At 31.2% G+C, this 22,902-nt stretch overlaps 1 protein-coding gene across 1 annotated transcript in view; it reads left to right on the top strand.

Moving 5' to 3' along the window:
* LOC108907319 (LIM/homeobox protein Lhx9-like) overlaps positions 1 to 22,902 on the top strand; it is a 48,174-nt gene that overhangs the window by 19,093 nt on the left and 6,179 nt on the right. The window contains exons 3-4 of the mRNA XM_018710945.1: positions 9,502 to 9,675; positions 12,342 to 12,547. Of these exons, the coding sequence (XP_018566461.1) occupies positions 9,502 to 9,675; positions 12,342 to 12,547 (380 nt within the window). The remainder of the gene's footprint in view (positions 1 to 9,501; positions 9,676 to 12,341; positions 12,548 to 22,902) is intronic.

Genomic DNA, 22,902 nt, shown 5'->3' with positions numbered 1-22,902 from the left:
AACACCGAAAAAATGTAAGGGGCGATGAAAATTAATAGGAGTCTTTGGTATAAAATTTTTTGAAAAACTCTCCCCTGAAAAGTTCTCCAAAAATCTTCTTCCTTTTTGAAAAATTTCGGCCTCCAAAAATTAAAAAAAAAATGTCTTTCTTTTTCATCTTCCACGTATATCAATCTAAAGAAACCAAACTTGGTGAACATTATCTGTCAAAAACACCACACTTTTTTAAATTTTTTCAACCTTGTAATATTTTTGGAAGAGGTTGAAATAATCAACCCCTATGACATATTTTCTTAAAATTTTTTTCTTCACAATCATGCTTTGAAGTTTTCGTCCCTTTATGATGAAACAATTATATTGCTAGCCAGGAATACCTTGAAATATTTGATACTAAGTAAGTGTTACTAATATAAAAAATCTATTTGCGATAGTACGATTTTAATTGTTCTTTGTAATAAATGCAATAACTGTTTTGTTTCTTTAAACATTATTCTTCATATTTTTTTGTGGCGTAACTAGATAAATAAATAAAAAAGTTCCAAAGCTTCATAACGTGAACTAGTAAGGTGCTTTTAGATTTGCAACACAAAATAAGTACCACAAACAATCATTATATCGGAAAACAAACACATTTTATCGTTTTTTTGTCTAAAAAACAAGAAAATTTTGCTTAATTCGTTTCTGAAATAACGATTCAATTAAAAATCGTTCATATTTCCAAAGAGCGGCATTAAAGAAATATTATTTTATTATTTTTTCGCGTATAGGTGTAAAGCGTTCGACGCCACAGTTAATTAATGTTTACTAAACATCACTTGCGGTGAGTTTCAGTACATGTGTGTTTAGTAAACACTGATATCGGATAACGAAAATCATGTTGCCACTTGACACCCCGGGTCTATTAGTGTCAGAATAATATTTTCATAGTAACGCTGCAGTGCTGGCGTACGACATATGGTTGTGTCAGCAATAGAATAGTAGCATTTTACGCGCTCATTTATTTGTGTGTTAGGTACTCTGTTATCAATTGTCAAATAAAACATGTGAAATTTATATGTCACTTCACTTTTTAATGACCGGAAAACCGGAAAATAAAAAAATATTCGGACGAATAATTCTATATAATTCTGTGGTTATAAAACTTTATACTTTTAGTACTTAAAATGGTAATAACAACGAAGTAAGAACATTTGTTATACTTTAAAGTTTAAGCAAGGCAGAGATAAGATTAACTGCCTATTCTATTACGAACAGCTTTGCTTAATGTTGATTAATATTAAATTTAAAACAAATTTTGAAACAATACATTTACTACTGAAAAAGTATTTCAACATTCAGGTACAAACTTCCAGTGAAACATATGTTCGGTCGCGATCGCTGGGCGCCGGAGTAGTTCGATCGGAGTGATTTTGATGTTGTTGCGTTTGTTTTTAAATCTTCTCGATCGGTGATTTGTAATGTTTCTTTTTTTTTGTAAGAAAATTGGTAATCGCGCTGAAACCCCTTTGCACAGGGTATGAAGATGAAGAAAAACGGTCAAAAAATTTCTCAGGATAGTTCATAATAATGATAATTCAAATTATTTACTTGATAAAGTGTAATTTATATGTCCATTATAAGAAAGTATTGTGTAAATACATACGTATCTACTATCTGTGGTATGTGAATTATTCTATTTACGGAAAGCCAAAATTTCGGTCACGGCCTACTTAAATGGGATCCATTCTCGTGGACGTCCATTTACATCTCATGCACCCCCAATCCTTTTTTCGCCGAAGAAAATTAGCTCGTTTTTTCAACATTTGTAATAATTTCCATAAAATATTAAAAAATCTTAATGAAATATGATTTCTGCAAATATGCAACTATTTTTACACACAATTGTGATTGATTGCTTGCCTCAGGAAGCAAACACATTAACATTAGGTTCTATAATTATGCGAAGAAGTTACCACTGCGGACCCGTAAGTGACAAATGAATGAGTTATTTGTTATTTAAGAAAATGAAAATAAGTTACTCCAATAAATTATGTCGTGCCAATTAATTGACCCGAGTCGAGGATACCTTTGTCTGGGTGCCTGATAAATAAATAACATTCCGCCGAATGCAGAAAATGGGAGAGATCATTTAGGAACCAATTAGTAGAAATTGATATTCTTTGTTCCCAAATATTCCACCCAATCTGGCGCTCATTCATCTACGGAACTGCCGTTGTAAATTCTGTTGAATTAGACAGACCACACTTTTCTTCCATTCAGACCGTTTTTAGTACAAATTTTTTTGTATCTTACGTAACGAAATAATTTTTGAGCTTAATTAAAATTCCAACCGCATAGCGCATATAACCTACCGTTTCGGAAACGAAAAAATATAACTCCACCGTACCAAATTAATTGGGTGTATTTATTTATTGATGGACACGAATTTTTTGTCCTAGCCACTGACATTCTAGTTTGCTTCATGAGAACGGGCTCATTCAAGTACCCAAATGCCGTAGGAAATGGAAACGTATGCCTCCTTACGCATTAATTAATATGTTTCGAGGCTTAGAAGTTAATATCCCGCCAGGCTACGGATACCAGAACGAAATGAACTGTAAGAACATCTAGTTAATAGAAACATGTGACACTTTAAGTATTTAAAATACTTCCACTTTAAAATTTTGACAGTAAAAGATTTTTATGCCGTTAAGAATTTACGATATTTCTATTACTTCAATACCAAAAAATGCTATAATGAATTGCCTAGGTTTGAGATTGTGTACCTACTCTACAAAAAAAAATCAAGGAGCAGAACAATTTTATTTTGAAATAGTCTTCCAAGTCTGTAAAAAAATATTTTTAACGTCAAAAAACGTTTTTGAGAGTTAAAACCCTCCGACCTAATTCTAATTTTGACGTCACTGGTTAGTTTCTTTAACAAATCTGAAGGTTGTCTTCAACGGTTCTTTGAACAATTGATCAAAAACGTCTAAATTTTGAAGTATTGTAAAGCCCGTTCTTCAAAAAATCATTACTTTTGTTTTTTCTTTGTTTTTGTGAGAAAAGTCAACCGTGAAAGTTTCTGTAACATCACTATTGGGGGATGGAAATCATCCCCATAGTTTATTCCCAAAATCAGTTTTTTGAGAATATTTCTAAGACTCTTTACAAATGTTTTATGTAACCAACTATCTTGCATTAAAATGGGATATTGTGTGCAGTATTTCAATCACTGGGGGTTGCATCCCTTATTTTTTAAAGCCGTAAATATATTTTTTGTTTATGTTTTGCCCTGCAAAAATGTTAAAAAACTCAAATAGCACCAAATTACTTCTGTTCTTTATTAAATTGAATTTTGAATTTGACATATATCGGTATTTTTCAAAAAAATGCCGATATATACCGCTCCATCGAAAAATCCATGTTGTATTATATAACGATTTTACAGTTCGAGGAATCAAATCGACCGCTAAAATTCATAAAAAATATTTTTGTGTAACGCACGCCTCATTTCCGTTATTCATTCATTATGTAAGGAAAGAACATTGCCATTACGTTATACTTTATCAGGTAATACGTAGGTGACTTACCCTCTTGAAGTATATTTTTAAAGAACCTACGGGATTGTCAGTTTCAGAATTCAATTTTATTAAAAAAAAGTTTATTATAAAAATAAAGGCTTTAGTGCGATCAAAATTAATAAATAAAAGAACACTATAATTTATATCATTGCCAACGTTTCGGGGTGTTATTTTACACCATCCTCAGGGCTTCGTTGCAGAGAAATCGTGAAAAATCGGACTTAGGGGGTGTATTATGAGAGTAGTTTTCAATCCTACAATTTATAATTTGGTATACGAGTCCAATAGAACGTAATAGATCAAGAAAAGAACAAAAAAAGTTTGTCACATTAAAAATAAAGTTATTTTAATATAAGGGATGATGATGATGAATATAAGGGAGTTTTGAAGTAACTTTTTTTGAAAAACACCGAAATATGCCAAATTCAAAATTCAATTTCCTTAATAAACAACAGAAGAGTAATTTGCTGACCATTTGAGTTTTTAAAATTTTTTGCATGGCAAAACAAACACAACAAACATTTACCTACCTTTATACAAAAAAAAAAATTCTATGCAACCCCCAGACATCAAAACATAGCGCATAATATCGCATTTCAATGCAAAATAATTCCCAGTCGGTTTCATAGGATTTATCAAATCGTACTAGAGGTATTTTCAAAAAACTGATTTTGAAGTTAAACTTTGGGGGTGGTTTTCACCTCCTTAGCATGTTTTCCCGCAGATAAAAAAATGTTACTGTTTTTTGATCCTCTACCTGCAACATTTGATATATTTCAGCGACATTGATCAGGGACACTTGAAAGCTCTTCCTGTAAGACAATATAACATAAATTTTTTAGATATTATGGATATCATTATACCATTATTACTTGGAGTCGCTATTTCCCCACTTTCCACTAGTGAGCTACAACTTAAAAACCTTTTGTGACAACATGTTTTTATATTTAACAACCATGCGTTCGTTCCAACATATAATTAACGAAAATCAGTTCCCGTCACATCATTAAATAACCCACAAACTTCAACTCAATAGACTCATCACTAATTGTACTTTTATAATGTTATGACACATGCAGATAAGGTATGTTAATAGTGACAAACATTATCGGGGAATCAATCGAGAGTCCCGCCCGGCCCGATTCATTTATATCTCGACAAATTGGACAAACACGTCCATTTTTGTTATGGCCTTTATTAATATGCTTTGTTAGGTACAACGCGGGCTCTCGCCCTCGTTAGGCGACAACTTAGCTTCACTGAACCTGTCCGCTGTTATTCGTTGGCATTTGACGTTGCAGCATTAAATTCGTGGAGGATCACCTAATCGATCCCGGGGGTAATGAAACGTATACAAGGTACAGAGTCGAGGTTCAAACGCTTGCGGTTTTGACTTTTTACAGCGGTCCCCTTGAGGCGTAACTTTTTTTACGAGGAAAGGAAACATGCTCACGAAGGGAAATAAGAGGTGTTTAGCATTAATTTTAAAATTAAAAAATATGTATGAAACACAGGGAACAAATCAGCAAGTCGTGGATAGACGCCTCGTATTGTTAAGCTGCATTTCTTCACAGAAAAATTTTTTTATAAATTACTTCTAACATCAATAAACACTTATTATAAATGTTAATTTATTTAGTAATTAAAAAACACATTTAGCTATCTTCCTCAACATCCACTTAAAAAAAATAATACTAGTTATATCAAAGATGACCCTTGTTGATGTAATGTAGCAGTAGTAAGCAAATTTATCCTAATTTTAAGTGGAAAATTATAATAAATACTAAATTTTTGTCTAAGAGACAATTTATTTCGTTTTTCTTCCTTTCATCATACATTATTTTTCTTATTTCGACGTGTTTTCATTTTTTTATATCTATAATCCAATTTTACTTTATTGTTTTTCCAAAATTTCAGTGTTATAGTCACCTTTGAAGAATCTTCAGTAAAAGGAAAAACTGAAACATTATTGTCACTAACAGAATCGATATTTATTTTTTTAACAGTAGGAGTCAGTTCTCCGATATTCACTGACAACGATATGACCTTTACAGATGGCCCATCTAAAACATAACATATTTTTTTGATAAATTCTAAATAATAGAAACTGAAAGCTATGATTTTTCTCTTTTTTGAAAATGAAAAATAAAAATATTTAGTATATTTTCTTCAACAGTTTTTAGTAGGTAATTGCCTCGCTGTACGAAGATACAAAAATCTTGCACCACCAATTTATTACCATGTTTCCTTCTGCATTTTTGACAAAATAAAAATTCATACTATATTTATATGACTGCTGATTTGCTAACAAAATATGATAGATAATGGACATTATGAGTTTCTCAGAATTCCTTTAGGTTTTAGAAATGTTACTTCAGTGTCCCAAAGAACCATGGACCATGTTTTTTCCATGTTTTGGAATTTATGTAGATGACATATTAATATTTTTAACATCTGAGGGCATAAAATTAATTTTTACAGATTAATATATAAAGGCAAATTAAAATCAATAATAATGACAATTTTAAATGTTTCCTTTAATTATTTAATTAATTAATTTTCTTTAAAAGTAATTCAAAATGCAACATATTATCATTGCTAGAGTTAAATTAGTCAGCTTTTATATTGTCATTTGTTTTAATCAATTTTCATGGATATTCTTTCTATTTCTGATCTGGATAATCAGCTCTTACCACTTCATAGCACACCGTTAAATTTTCCTACGAAATTGTGGCACATCTACCTTAAATTCAATGTTTAAGTTGCCAAAAGTGTACTATAATTTTTCTCAAAATGTCAAATCATTGAATATACTTATACCCAGTGGGACTGTATTTTCTTTACTACTTCTTCGTGTATTCATCTACTTTATAGTAAGAGTGGAAGTAGTAGATGTTCACTGGATGTGCAGACTTCTGCAGTGTTGCATGTGGTTAATATTAAAATATTGTGAAAAACAAGTTTCGCTGATAAATTTAAAAATGTCCTTGGCATTCCTGATTTGCGTAGATGAGAGATAAAATATGCTTGTTATATATGAAGACCATTTAAGAAGAGTTCAAAACACGGTTATGTCTGTAGAAGAAGATGAATATACCAAATTATCAAACGCCACAGTACACTAAAATATGATTTATGTGTGATTTCATTGAAGAAGCTGTAAGTAAATACTTTTTGAGAAATATTTGTTGTATTCTTGGATCGTTACAGCATTGTTAAAAGGTTATTCAAAACAGAAAATTGTAATATGTTACATAACATAATATAAATAATAGATCAGGATCACCATTATTTTTTATTTTTCTTCACTCTTAGACCTTGAGTGTCAATATGGAACATTATTTTATAACCTAATTCTGCAATTTGTTGTAATGTTGTCCAGTACGATACAATCATTAAATATGTTGAACTTGAAAACATTTTTAAGTTTTTACAAGTTTACTTTAAATTTTGTTTTTGTTATATTGTCTTCTACATTTACCATTAAGCCCTAAATACTGTTTGACTAACACGAATTGAAACAAATATTTCTAACAAGAAAAATTGAAATAAAATATAAAACTGTAGTAAATGAATTTTAATTCACGTCATTGCTCTCATTTATATGAATAATATTACATTAAGCGCAATACATTCATATACCTTTTCAAATTAAAAAAACTGTCTCTTTGTTCAGTTAAATCAACTAGATTTTCGCAATGGTTATAGATATATGTACGTATCGGAATCCCAAGGAGATATAAATCAAAATAAACTGGGTATACCGGTTTATGGAAAGGCAAAAAAGACCAACTTTGTTGCGCATATAAAGTTTATAAAGTAGTGCAAGTTCTTGATGGACAGCCGATCAGAAAGAGCTGTAGACTTCTCAATGCAAAGCAACAAACATTTCGTCTTGGTGCTTTTTTAATAAAATTGAAATGCATTGGAATTCTGCTTTGGTATTGTCGGTAGCGACTATTTGAGATCTTATAAAATCAACAAGAGATCCAAGGAAGAGATTCACAGTGTCAAATACAAATAAAATAAAAAGTGAAGTAAATTTATATTTGTATAAATAATTACTAGTATAAAGACTGTTACTACTAAGTAAAGTTTTGTTGCAATAATAAATTGTATAACTTAATTTTGTAACACAATTACTATTTTGAAGTAAAATTAATATAGATGAAAAAAGAACATTATACAGGGTGGTCCGAAATGGTCTTCCGATATTTCCAGGACAAGATATAACATAAAAGATAAATAAAATCTTTTATATAAACATTTTTCAAGAAATGGATAATAAGAGTCCTCTTTAAAGGGGGATTGTGTCTTAAATATATAAAAAGTAGTTTCAATTTTATAAAAAATAGTACATTTGTACATAAACTATAAAAAAATCGGTATGAGTGAAAGCAATAAAGGTTGTGATTGAATCCATTGAGTGAAATTATCGAGTACATTTTCACTCAATATTGGGAATTTTGATCGTTTTACTCATTTGTGATTATATTTAAATTAAAACTGAGTGCTTTCACTCAAATATAGGTACAATATAGATTATGGCAATCTATTCGTCCGATCAGTTAACCAATTCCTTTAATCGAGTCCTAAAATATTGTCTCTAAAACAGATCTATGTATAAACTCTAAATTGGTTTTATATACTCAGAATAGTGTCAGAAGTCACTCAATTGATAGCTAGCAATAATTTGGATTTGAGTAAAACTCACTCATTTCTGATACAATAGTTTTACTCAGTTGTACTCATATTAATATAGTGAAACTTTCACTCATTCGAGTGTGGACAGAAATTGATACATTATCGAGTAAAATTGAGTGAAATTTGAGTGAAATTTTGGTCTCTGTCGGAAATGGGTCATACGTTAAAGGTGAAAATAAATCGATCCAGCCAAGGCACCTTAGTATAGTTTTGAGTTATGAGTTTCCAAATATTTTTTCTTTAACTTTTTAAGATATTTCAAAGAAATTTAGTATACCAGGAGTTTTTGACGCATGTAATCAAATAAGAATATAATTTGCTTTTTACCTAAAACATGGTGGTCACTCAAAATAAATCAAACAGTTTTGGTAACGATTTTGAGAACGGGGATTTTTGTAACCCGACTACAATAACATTTGTTTTATATGCAAATATTTGGGGATGTTCAACTTCGGTTTTTTTGGCTAACTTTATAACTGAATTAGATATTTTTTAGTTAATTTAGTTAGCTAATTTAATTAATATAATCCCTGCAATACATGCGTTTTTTTCAAAGCCTCTACCAACATATAAATATATCCAACTGTAAATGACTGTTTAGGTTGGTCTTAGTGACCTCTACATTTCCGGTAAAAAAGAAATTTATGAAACATATTCATATTTGGATATACAAGATTTATTAAAATGTAAGAAAAGGTGACGGAGTTGTCATAAAAAAATTGAACTAAGCAAATTTCTTTCAAGTAACATTTTAAAAAATCAAAATTATACAAAGATAATTTAGTTAAATAGGTTCACTCAAGGTAACTCTTTAAGTATGGCCCAAATAACATATTTATCATATATTTAGGCAAGGACCAATTTCTTAATAGGGTATTCACCGTATTTTAATACCTTTCTGAAAATTTGGTGGAATAAGTAAAATCGTTTGCTCTATTTACATTCCAGAAGAACGACATTAATACTTAAGTAAAAATATATGTAATTTAAACTTTTCACATCATTAATTTAAAAGCAGTCATTAAAAATTAATGATGTTTAACTACTTTTTTAATCGGATTTAATTAGTACTTTCATGCTACCTGTATTTTTTATAACTATAATTTGATTTTTTTTTCAAAATATAGGTACTTAGTAATTAGTAGTAATTCGTTGAAATAAATAAGATTTCAAACTATTATATCCACACACAGAGATGGAAGACAAAACGAAATATGGTAATATTTTTTTACAGAATGTTTGCCGTTACAAGATGTGGTCGGTGCCACGCAGGAATCTCCGCCAATGAGTTAGTAATGCGGGCAAGGGACCTTGTATACCACCTACACTGTTTTTCCTGCACATCCTGTGGAATTCCCTTATCAAAAGGCGACCATTTTGGCATGAGGGAAGGTTTAATATATTGCAGGTAATTAATTTTACCTAAAATGTTAAAGGTCCAGAAAGTTATTGTGGTTCTGATCCATCGGCTTTTGATAGAAGTAACTCAAAGTAAGCTTTATTAATGTATAACGAGAGTTCTATTAGAATCAATAATTATGTCTGCCAAGGGAAATGTTTTTTTTTATTTCTGAAACAAAACATTCACTGCCTCTGACAGAGACGAAAGCCAGTCGCAGATGCGTGAAATCTTAGGTAAATTCTGCTATTTTCCTGACATCTCTCTACTGTGAAGATTCCTTCACCATAGTGGATTATCCTAACTATGCTTTTCTTTCTGTGAACTTGAACAAACTTAGTAACAAAACCTAACCACATCAACCACTATTAATTCTTCCTTTTTATAAATTTTCTGAATAATCCAAAAGTATTGTTGCCAATTTTGCCCTATTGTCTGTATATTCGGTAAGCCGACTTGTTCCTATTAGAAGGTATAAAAGGCTACTAAATAATTTTTCTTGTAGTAGTAGTACAGTTTATTGACAACAAAAGGTACATGTTGTGTAACTTATGTAATATAAAATGTGGAAAGCAGATAGAATGTTATTTGAAAAATTTATTTCACTGTCGATTTATTAATATACTCCTGTATAATATAATAATAATATCTCTACTCCTCGTTCTAACTACGAGAGTTAGCCCAGAAGTCGGAGACTTGTGCGGGAGAGGAGGCGGCATATTATTATTACGCAGGCCGCATTTGCGCCCAGGAACGACTTATGTTGGTAGGCCCTAACCACNATTAATATAATCCCTGCGAATACATGCGTTTTTTCAAAGCCTCTACCAACATATAAATATATCCAATAGTAAATGGCTGTTTAGATTGCTCTTAGTGACCTCTACATTTCCGGTAAAAAAGAAATTTATGAAACATATATTCATATTTGGCTATCCAAGTTTTATTAAAATGTTAGAAAAGGTGACGGAGTTGTCATAAAAAAATCGAACTAAGCAAATTTCTTTCAGGTAACATTTAAAAAAATCAAAATTATACAAAGATAATTTAGTTAAATCGGTTCACTCAAGGTAACTCTTTAAGTATGGCCCAAATAACATATTTATCATATATTTAGGCAAGGACCAATTTCTTAATAGGGTATTCACCGTATTTTAATACCTTTCTGAAAATTTGGTGGAATAAGTAAAATCGTTTGCTCTATTTACATTCCAGAAGAACGACATTAATACTTAAGTAAAAATATATGTAATTTAAACTTTTCACATCATTAATTTAAAAGCAGTCATTAAAAATTAATGATGTTTAACTACTTTTTTAATCGGATTTAATTAGTACTTTCATGCTACCTGTATTTTTTATAACTATAATTTGATTTTTTTTTCAAAATATAGGTACTTAGTAATTAGTAGTAATTCGTTGAAATAAATAAGATTTCAAACTATTATATCCACACACAGAGATGGAAGACAAAACGAAATATGGTAATATTTTTTTACAGAATGTTTGCCGTTACAAGATGTGGTCGGTGCCACGCAGGAATCTCCGCCAATGAATTAGTAATGCGGGCAAGGGACCTTGTATACCACCTACACTGTTTTTCCTGCACATCCTGTGGAATTCCCTTATCAAAAGGCGACCATTTTGGCATGAGGGAAGGTTTAATATATTGCAGGTAATTAATTTTACCTAAAATGTTAAAGGTCCAGAAAGTTATTGTGGTTCTAAGCCATCGACTTTTGATACAAGTTGCTCAAAGTAAACTTTATTAATGTATAAAGTGAGTCCCGTAATAAACAATAATTATTTTTGCCAAGAAAATGTTGAAAGAAGAAGAAAATAAACATTATTTTTATTTCTAAAGCAAAATAATCACTGCCTCTGAATGCGATGAACTCTTCTATGACATCTCCCTCCTATGATCAGCTAAGAATTTATGGAAGTGATAAACCTGTGATAAAGTGATACATTTTTACTGCATCAATTTTATATCGATAGAGTAGGAAAATTGGATATTTACTTTTTACCAAAGCTAGTCGCAAACGCATGGGATGTTAGGTTATTCCGCTATTTTTTTGACATCTCTCTACCGTGAAGATTTCTTCAATATACTTTTCTTTTTGTGAACTTGAACACACTTGGTTACAACACCTACCTATACCAACCACTATTAATACTTTATTTTTCTTATGCTTTGTCACAAACATGCATAACGAAAAGTTTTACTAGAAATACACTACCTACTCCTGCTATTATTTCACTGCCTCTTTTCAGCAATCTGTAAACCAAACTAGGCTCCATTTTTCCATATATGAACTTCCATTCTCCTGGATTCTGGAAGTTAGTAATCATTTTGTAACATCTTATCTTTAAAATGGGTTCCATATGATCATATTATGGTATCTTCCAATTATCTTAAACATCCAGGTGAATTATTAAGGTTGATGTTTAATTCAATTATTTCAAAGGCTTCACCACTTCCAGATATGTAATGTATATCTTCTGTGAACAAATAAACTTATTTCCTGATGGCAATAGTGTACAGGTTAGATATAATGTCAAATTTCGATCTATAGCTTGGAATTAGTTTTAAAGACCCAATAACTTTGTGGACAGTCTAGGAAGGAATAAGCCAAGGAATACAGTACTTATAACTTCAGTAGTTTTTGTTATAGGCCCCATTACGAAACCTTGGACTTCTGTGACTCGAACGACCCGATGGATATAATGTTCAGGGGAGGGGAATCACCTGGATACTATTCTTCGAACACTCCACCCCAACACCATAAAGGAAGACCTCGAAAGAGGAAAATAACTCCTGAGGAAGGTTCGCCTTGTGGCGAAATACCTGTTACCATGAGGATGGCTGCCACCACCCTAGGTAAGCGAGTAAACAATTTTTTCTAAGATGTATGTAGTAACTGAACTGAATCCGGATTTATGAATGTGTTACATAGATATGTGGATATTCTACTGACAAAATTGATTAGGTATGACCAAAACGTCCACAGTACATAATTAATCAGATTATACTTTCTCAATGAAGTGATTTATCTGAAATACTCATTGAACAAATAAACAATTAGTCTAAAATGATGGCTATAAAAATGCCAACAACCTGTTGAGATACGTTAAAGCCTGATCCTGAAATATTAAAAAATATTTCTACTTGTGCATTATTATAAAATTCCCACAAATTGTTATCAATGTTATCAGTTAGTAGTTGTAATTATTTCAGTCCTTTCAATGCACTTTAGTGCCGGTGAAATAAAACCTTCGAAAAACCAATCACCCCATAGGGGGGAACACTGAGCAAACAATAACTGAAATGCATACCCAAATATATTCTGTTTATTCATTACTAAAAACCTACGTACAATAACATGTTCCATTAGTATTATTTGCAAATACTACGCGTACATTTAGGTAACAATATGCGCACAAGGTAAAGAAACTCTTCAGCGTTATTGACCAAATCCGAATGAGGGTACGATTCTAGCGTAACACAGTGTTTGTGCTTAGTGCTCTCGAGCACGTCTCTAGGGGTTGTTATCGAACTCCGTACTGCACGAAGCGGCGTGAGAGACCCGTACCGCCCGCCATAGTTCAAGGGTTCTTCAATCTAGCGTACGCAGTTCTGAATAAATATAATTAATGCACACCTACGTCTTATTTCGTACACGACCATACATACATTCTAAATAATTTAGCGGATTGTAGAAATGATTCAAGTATTTTTATGTTACGTGGCGATTCACAAGAATTAATTCAAACATACTGATAATAAGTCAACGCAAAGGCAACGCGGATCTTTTTGTTAATTACTCAAAATGGGAAATATCCTCAAAGGAAACCAAATTTTTTTATCGTCGTTGCTGGTTTGACGCTGAATTGACTAATTTTATGACAACACTAGCAATAATTTACTTTTTTGCCATAACTATGTGCACTTAGCTAAATTCAATTACTGACTTTTTCTATCTTTAAACTTTCCCTTCATAATTAAAAAGTTACATACAGGTAGATATCCATAATTAGACAGCCTTACCATACCTCGCTTTTTAATTCTAACTTTTTAAGCCAAGGTTAATAAATTATTAACACTACAGACACTGGTACTATAGACACTACAAAAAAGTGAGTGAAAGTAATAGAGGTATGGAGTGAATCGATTGAGTAAAAGGACTGAGTAAATTTTCACTCAATATTGAGAAATTTGGTAATTTTACCCTTTTGTGATAATATTTGAACTAAAACTGAGTACTTTTACTTAAATATAGGTACCCGTTGAATAAAATCACAAGATAAACTCGTATTTGGTACACTTGTATAAAAGCAGGGTTGTTACCCTCAATACTGAGTGATCCCACCCTTTTCCATATCCATATGCATTGTCTGTAAATGTCTTTACTATTGAGTGACCCAACCCTATTCTATGGCTGTCGTGCGTTGTCTTTGTCTATTCCCATCGTCCCCATTAGCTCATTTCGTGGCGTGGTGTATGGCGTGTAGTGCTTGCTGGACAAGTGTCTGTTTATTCGGTTATTTTAGTGACAATTGTGTTTAAATGCGGTGGTTTGATTGCAATAATTAAAAACAATGATACATTGAGTCTCGATTACTATTTGGTTTAAAAAGCGGATGGTTACATTGTTACCTATACTTGCTTAAGTATCTGTAACGTACATTATAGGTTATGGCGATCTATCCTTCCGGTCAGTTAACCAATTCTTTTAATCGAGACCTAAAATATTGTCTCTAAAACAGATCTATGTAGAAACCACTGTGGCAGCTTATTAGTTTATGACTTTGATACAAAGACATTTAAATTAAAATTTATAAAGAATATAAACCAAGTCTGAGTAAAACATTACTAAATAATAGTTGAATTTAGTGAAAAACTGAACTCTTAATTGGTTTCACATACTCATAATAGAGTCAAAAGTCACTCACTTGATAGTTTGCAGAAACTCAGATTTGAGTAACATTCACTCACTTCTGTTGTAGCTACAGTTAAAAATTTTTTACTTTTATCATTGTAGATTATTTTTGACCCTTAATAAGTACGCCTCAACTAAAGGGCAATAAATTATTATCTACATAATTACCTTTAGTGAAAGAAATGCTAGAAATAATTCAGCATAAGAAGGTGTCTTCTTCTACTAGTGAGCAGCGACTTAAGGTAGTAAAATCGTGTTAGCAAAATAATTTATTTAATTTCGGCATATGATACCTAAAACATTAATAAAAAAATTCTATTATAATACAAATCATTCTAGCAAAATTCTCTTATTAGCCGATTTCCTTCAGTGTTAAAGTTTTGAATTTGTTGTTTCGGTTTCAGTGTGAAATCCAGGAGGCATTGCTTTTGCTTGAGGCTAAAAAATTACTAAGTTACTGGCATTGCTAGTAATACTTGGTAAATAATAGAGTCCACTTATGGACCTAAAATTCTGAAAGTAACTTATAATCAGACTCTATTCTTTACTCATTATCATTATCATCAGCAATGTCAGTAATTGGTTAATTTTTCATTCTAACTGTCTAACCTATACTGGTGCTGAATTAAGATTACATAGTCAGATTTTTAATAAAATCCCCTAATAATGGTTGCTTAATCAGTATTTATCTTGTATATGAAGACGTCTACTTCAAGTATCTTCTTTGGATGAAGGCAATTTAAATCAAATTAATTGTTCAAATTTGCTTCCTTAAAATTTTATTTTGAAATAAGAAAATGTTAATTTTAGTTTCAAAGTTTTGCAATCAGCAGTTTTCCCCAGTGTTGAAAAGTAAGTCAATTTTTATTGGAATTATTTCAAGATTGAAATTGATTTCAATGTTTTTATAACATAGTTTTATTTAGTTTTAAATATTTCAGATGCTATTCGCAATAATTATAATCTATTTTAAAAAATGCCCTATTATTTTCATTAAAATTTACTCTGCAGATACAGGGTAATTCATGTTTAATCTGGATAACTTCAAGAATCTGTAGAACAAGTTAAAATAATGTTCATACATGGTATAAACTTTTTTCCAAAATCGCATCGTTTCGGAGATAGAGGGCGTTGAAATTGTTTTTTTCCGCTTTTCCCTTATGACTTTTGAACCACTCATCCGATTGAGGTAAAATTCGGAACACAAACACTCCATATGATCTTACATAAGCTTTTTAAGTTTGAACCACCTGCCCCTCTTAGAAGTGTATTTTTTGTGCTATCCCCCTCCTACTTTATTTTAAAATTTCAAAAAAATTAATTAATTTCAATAAAACAGCTGCACAATACTTTTGTCTCATTAATTTTGAAACTTTTTCGTCTCTTGTTTTTGTCGATATTTTATCCTGAGATATTCAATGAAGTCCATTACAGTGTAAAGTCCCAGCCGCGTAAACTTCATAACGTTATAGCAACCCATGAAAAACAAAACTCACAATGATTTGTATAAACTGACGTTTGTGAAAATTATCGTTAAAAGTATAATTATTTTTAGTGCTAAGAAAAGGGGAAAAAATCTCCCAAACGATGCGATTTAGGAAATAAGTTTATATCACGAATGAACATTATTTGAACCTGTTCTATCAATTCCTGAAGTTATCCAGATTAAACTTGAATCACCCTGTAGATATAATTATAAATTGTCATTTCTTACGGTCACTTATAAATTGCAATGAACGTTTTCTTAGAACATCTTCTAATTACTGGTAATTTTCATCAATGGTTTTGTGGTGCGAGCTCATATTTCTTTTATATTCTAAATTAATCGGTCTTGTGGTGTTTTTATTTTTAAGTGCGTACCTAAGTGTTTCCGTGATGTTCCTTTATTATTTTTATGAAATTTCGTCTACTTAATTATTGCCACGAATATAAAATATTTCATTAAAGCACCATAAAACGCTTTATCTCAAATAACAATCTCGGCATTTGTAATGTTAATAAACATTGACTAAGAAACCATGAATGGATGTCTCAGAGCAACAAAAAAATAACGAGGTAATATAACTGAAATGTAATTTCACTACCGGATATATACTTATGTAACCTTAGATGCGACGGCAGATAGGAAGCAGTTAAAGCAAGTGACTTTTGTTAAACAATTTCGAGCACCTGCTTAGTGCGCACGGTTGGGCCGATCACACTCAGATAAGATTTTCCTTAAACCAGGAATCTCTGTGAAAACGATACGTCAGGCCCAATTGTGTCCACGCAACCGATAATGACCGTTGGCTTTCGGCTCTAATGCAGGTGTCATCGGGCTATAAATAAGAAGTATTGCCGGTAATTCGTAGACGATAGGTCTCCGATGGAATGCACATATTTAAGCGGCCATAGCATCCGCCCAATTGGCTACCGGATTCTAGTTATCCAATCCTTGATCTGGGGATACTTTTCATCTGTCAACGGCTTGGACCAGGCCACCCACCGCTAAAGTAAACCTATAAATAACACGCCGATACCGATTCGATACTTACCGCCGACTCCGTCTGTTGTTCCACAGTCCCCAACTCGTTTTTGGGAATAAAATAAAACGGTCTTCGAGTCAACCGCTGTTGGCTTTGCTGGTAGCGCTATTATATGCCCATAAAATTACGTGCTGTTTGCACCATAAAAAAATTTAATAAAATATATGTATAAAATCAATGTTAAGTACTACGTTGTTTAAATTGAATTTAGTGAACTTGAACTGAAGTTACTCAATTTTTTGCCTCAGTTTCAAAATTCGTACGCTAAGATTTGCATACTAAAGACGTTGATAATGGTTATAAATTATAGTTATTTTTTTATAATTATTTTAAGTAGTATTTTGTCCACGCAAGAATGTTTAATATACTTAAGTGGATAAAAGGCAATTAAAACACGAATGCAATACAAAGTTTAATCCATAATCACATCACAATCATATTTGTGGAGTCTGAATTATTGGAATTTAATAAAAAAAATATTTCCAGGACTTGATATTTCTTACTAGGACTCAATGAAACGTGGTAGGTTTTGTTATACCTACTGGTTGCTATGGTACGTTGTTTATTGTCAATTATTTAATAAACAGTTCTATCTGAATTTGCTAAAAATGCAAGAAAGTAATTGTGTTCCTGTGGCGGTTTTTGAAGAAGCTCAAGAAGCAATTTTCTATTTATTGCCAGCGAAATCCAGGGTACATTAGGAAAAAGTGTTCGCCGAATTTAACGAATGGAGGAAAAAACGGAGAGTAATGACAATAAATGAAGAAGTCATGCTATCGTATTTTTTAAATTTGAAGAAAAAATATGCAATTTCGTCTATGTGGTCGAAGTATTCGATGTTGAAGGCTACTGTAAAGGTCTACAAAAATATAGATATTGAGAAATATAACACGCTTACTGCTTATTTATTGAAGAGAAAATCGAGAGGATACAAAGCAAAAAAAAGCTGCAGTATTGAAAAGAAAACATAATGAAGAATCTTTTACTGGTGCGTCCGATAAAGAATATTTAATGATGAAGGTAATATCTCTTTACCTTTAAATATTGTTAGGTATATAGTGAACTTTGAATTATTTTAAGTTGCACTAATAATGGGGGTGTCTGGTGTCTGTCGATGCTGCGAATCGACAAATTTGAAAATTAGTGACTTACAGAATGTTGGCAGTTACCTACTTGTTTCAATACCTGACACCAAGACGAGCATTTCAAGAAAATTTACAATTATGTAAGAAGGATTTTGCGTGAATGCTGTTGAAATATGCAGAAAACATATTTCTTTGTGCCCAATTCGCCTAACACAAGACAGATTCTTTCTAAGATACATCAATCAAAAATGTACTTCTTAGCCTGTTGGAATCAATACATTGGCGAAGGTACCCTCAATAGTTGCTTCATTCCTGAATATTGCAAATCCAGAAGCCATTGTATGAGGTGCACTTCAACAACTTTATTGGCCATTAACTTTACAACCATCAAACGGCATGGTGGATGGAAGAGCTCCTCTGTAGCAGAAAATTATGTTGAGGAGTCTATATCTAAGAAACTTGATATTGCAAGGACAACCCAAGGAAAATATAGCTGTTCCTTACAAGAAGATACATCCGTAACTTGTGCAAATTCTTCACAAACCTCGGCAGATATTATGCGTTCCGAAAATGATGGCAACAATGCTACAAAGGTGGTTATTAACGGAAAGAAAGTTAAATGTGATACAACAGAAAACGAAATGTTAATAAGTAAATAAATTAAATTTGATTTATTTATAGGTTTATTATTTTTTCACTATTCTACTAGTGAAATAAAGTTATTTTATTCCATTAGTGGATAAAGTATCTCTTTAGACTATTCATAATATGTGTGGATAAAAGTCCCATTATAAGGTGATTGTGGATAAAAATATTTATTGATTGGTCCACTTTTTGTTTGCACGTACTTTAAAATAGGGAGGTACACATACAATTTTTCTTCATAAACAAAGCTCTTCTTCTAAAGCTCCTTACTGAACAAATAAAAAAAGAATGGAAGTGAAAATAATATTTTATTTTCTGAGGTTTACTTTAGACATAAATGCTGCGATTCTTTTTTCTCATTAAGTTATGCTGGTTGAAATGAAATCACTTTTTTAATTTTTATTAGTTACAAAAAACATTGTTTCAGAGGATATTATACATAATAACTGTATTAAAATATTTTTTTCAAAGAAAATCAATCACAAAAATAAATTAAATTAAAAAGCAAATGACAAAACAAAAATAACCAAATAATTTTCACTCAAACAGAAACCTGAATAGAATTAAGATGTAACTAGCAGAAAACAATACAAAAGTTCCAAAGTACCTATGTACAAATTATATAAAATTTTCATCACAGCAAAGTGATTTTCAATTAATAATATTGTGTGAAACAGCAATTCCACCGGCTATATGCTCCCACTGGCATTGGATAGTGAGATACTAAATCATGGTTTCATAGCACCTGGAGATTAGTAGAGAGGATTATAGATTATATCTCACCCACACTCAAGAGCAATACCATTTAAAGTCAATAATATATTGAAGTGATTTGTTTGGCGCATATCTTTTTTTAGAAAACAAGAGATTTGATTTTTAGTTAACAAGCAGGGAGTATCATTAGCAATTTTTTTATTTTTAAAATATAAGATGGCATTTTCGTTGACTGTGTCCAGTAAACGAATTGGCAATACCTCATGGATCCTCCAATGAACTCATTTAGATCAATTTAAACATTATTTAGGGATTGAAACTGATCGACTTTGATACAGTTATAGAATTTTTCTTAAAACTGTGCATTTTCAATAAATTATCAAAATAACCTTTTTTGTGTAAAATTAAGTATATCATAATATGCAATACGAAGGAAACCTAACGAGAAGTTGATCTTAAACTGTCACTGAGAAGTATCATAACTAGCGGCCTCTAGTTGTAAACTAAAAAACTTATTAATTTAACATTAGAAAGTAGACCATATTTGAACGTAATACATTGCATATAATATATCATACTTTGTGTAAGATTTAACCAGAACATGATTTAAAAAATCTCTTTTGTAATGCTTTATCTCGAAAACAAAAGACAATAGGCCGTAGATAAAAATGGATCGTAAATAAAAAATGTCTTACCATTTATGTCCTATCGACTCATGAATGTTTAGCCCTTTTTTCAAAACACCCTGCATGAAATGAAATAATTTTAATTAATAATTAATTTTAATTATTTCAGGCCAGGCAGATAAATAATATCTAGGTACGTATCTCTGAGCTCGATTACGCTCGAGCCCTAAAAATAAAATAAAAGACTAAAATTTAAATGCATAATAGACTATTATGCAATGTTGCACTATTTTAAGTGTTACTTTCAATCGTAAAGTGCCAGAAAAGAGCCGATGACCGAACGGCAATGCATTATATACCTAATATAAATGTACAGGGTGGACTAAATTTGAAGGGATTTTGGAGTCATTATTTTTGAAACTCAAAATGCCCTCATAAGTTTTTCTACTGCGCCGTTTTTTCTACTCAAAAACAAGTACCTTTAGAATGTTTTCAATCTGATATTAGCAACCGAGGAATCTTTGAACGGAAAGAGACAGCAAATTGTGGTTTGTGCCATTGCTTTTTCTTTTCCAAAATCGGAATCAGTTGTTTATACACAGTTTTTGATATAATCTCACTTCATCGATTTTTGTCCAGAGCTCCTTCATTTGACTTGTTTTTTTTTTGCTGAATTTACGATTATAGTACATAAATTGCTTAAATCCCACATCACAAAAAACCACACACATTTAGCTGAGGCATCTAAAACAACCAAAAATCGTATATGAAGGAAATTTGATTAATTTTCATATCATTTAACCTGTTTATAAAATTATACCAACTATTTACTAAAATGAATATCATCCTTTAAAATTCAACATCACTAGAATAATACGTAACAAGATCTAACAAATATAAATTATTTACTGAAGTACTACTAAATTAATGTAACCTTTGCTTGCCGTTTGGTATATGTAAATAAAATTTGCACCAATACAAGTTTATGTACAAAGAATTGATATCTGATGTATGTTTTTCTGGATGACAATTAGATGTCCATAAAAAAACTCAAAACAAAAGTGTGTGTTTCATATATGTTTTATGTACATCTGTGTGCTATTTATTTATGACGAATGGTTACGGGAGTATGATGGTGCGAGTAACGTCAATTGACCATTAATTGCCAATCGACATTTTTCCTTAGATAATTTAAATCTAATGTGTTCATAATTTATCCTATTATGCGGTATAACCAAAGGTCATAAATAATTAATATTTATAAAATGGAAACATAACTGTAAACTGTTCTAATTTAATTATCTAAATGAGTTGTTAACTATAACTATAACAAGGTAATCTAAATCATTTGTATACCGGTATTAAAAGATAAGAATAATCAAAGAAGGAGCTAGCCGAAAGGAAAACGTTTGGTGCAAATGAGTTTAATTTGGTATTATTGCTTCTTGAAATTGTGAGACGATCTTGTTTTTCTTAGCTTCCCTGTTAATTGGGTGTTGGTCTACAGTTTTATGGTTATTTTAGAACCCGGATTCTTAGAAATTCGCTTCCAATGCTAAGGCAATAGAATTTTTTACTTAGCTTTCCTAGAGATTCGTTTCGTAACTGAAGTTTTATTGATTGTTGAAAATAATTATCAATAATGACGTAATGATTTCATTTTTCATAATTAATCAATTAACGTATTAATATTTTACCCCTGAATATAATGGTCCTGTTTTTTATATATTTTGTTGAACTTATTTGAAATTTGATTTGCGAAAAAATGTTTTTATCAGATTCTATAAATGTTTTTAAAATATTATTTGAAGATTTACGTATAGAGATTGCATTTTTGTTAATTCTATTGGACAAATACCTATTGATAATGTCAAAACAACAAAATATAAAAAAGTATTCCACCCTCATGATTTTATTTACTGCTTTATGAATAAGTTACCGGGTTTGTGCACCTCTACTAGTAGTAGTTGAGTTCCGGACAAGTCATGCTTAATACAGCTAAGATTACTATCTTGAAGCAACAGTGTGGGAATTACCTATCACTGCTACATGTGCAAGTAGGCGTTGTATATTAATTGACGTATGTAAAAGAAATGTTACTGTCAGATATCGGAAATTTGTTTATTATTCAACTGATTATTCATTTTAATCAGGTCCTTAAGCGACATTCAGCAGCGATTACAAGAATAATAGTACTTATTCATATTTTTAACAAAAGCTAGAAATCAAGCAGTTTTCTAAACTGGAGTAAACAAAATAGTTTGTGGATTTTTAAGCTTTTCAAAGTTAGGAAGGATTTGTGGCCTTATGGAGCAAATATGACTTCGATTCGTGTTCAGAGACATGGATATACAACAGGGTGGCCAAATGAAAACGAAACAGAGCCATTTTCAGGAACTGCGTCAAGATTGTAAAAAAACGCTCAGACCCGTCGATTTTAGATTAAAGGGGGACATTCTTTGCTGGTATTTTCGACTCCGCCACTTTCACCCCCAAGCAAGGGTAAGCATCACCCCAAAATATTTAAATGGCATTGGGGGTTGAGTAATATTTCTTTTGAAAGCTCTTACAATTCTCTTTACAACAGACTTTAAATTTTATAATTCCGCCCAATACTTTGAAAAAAATTTACATTTTAAAATTTAAATTATGTTTAGTTGCTTACTTACTACTTAGTTGATTAAATGTTCAAACTGATGAC

Source organism: Anoplophora glabripennis, unplaced genomic scaffold (genome assembly GCF_000390285.2).
Source record: "Anoplophora glabripennis isolate ALB-LARVAE unplaced genomic scaffold, Agla_2.0 scaffold97, whole genome shotgun sequence".
NCBI classification, from domain to species: Eukaryota; Metazoa; Arthropoda; class Insecta; order Coleoptera; family Cerambycidae; genus Anoplophora; species Anoplophora glabripennis.
The sequence above is the reverse complement of the archived record's forward strand: the minus strand, read 5'-3'. Positions and strand labels throughout refer to the sequence as shown.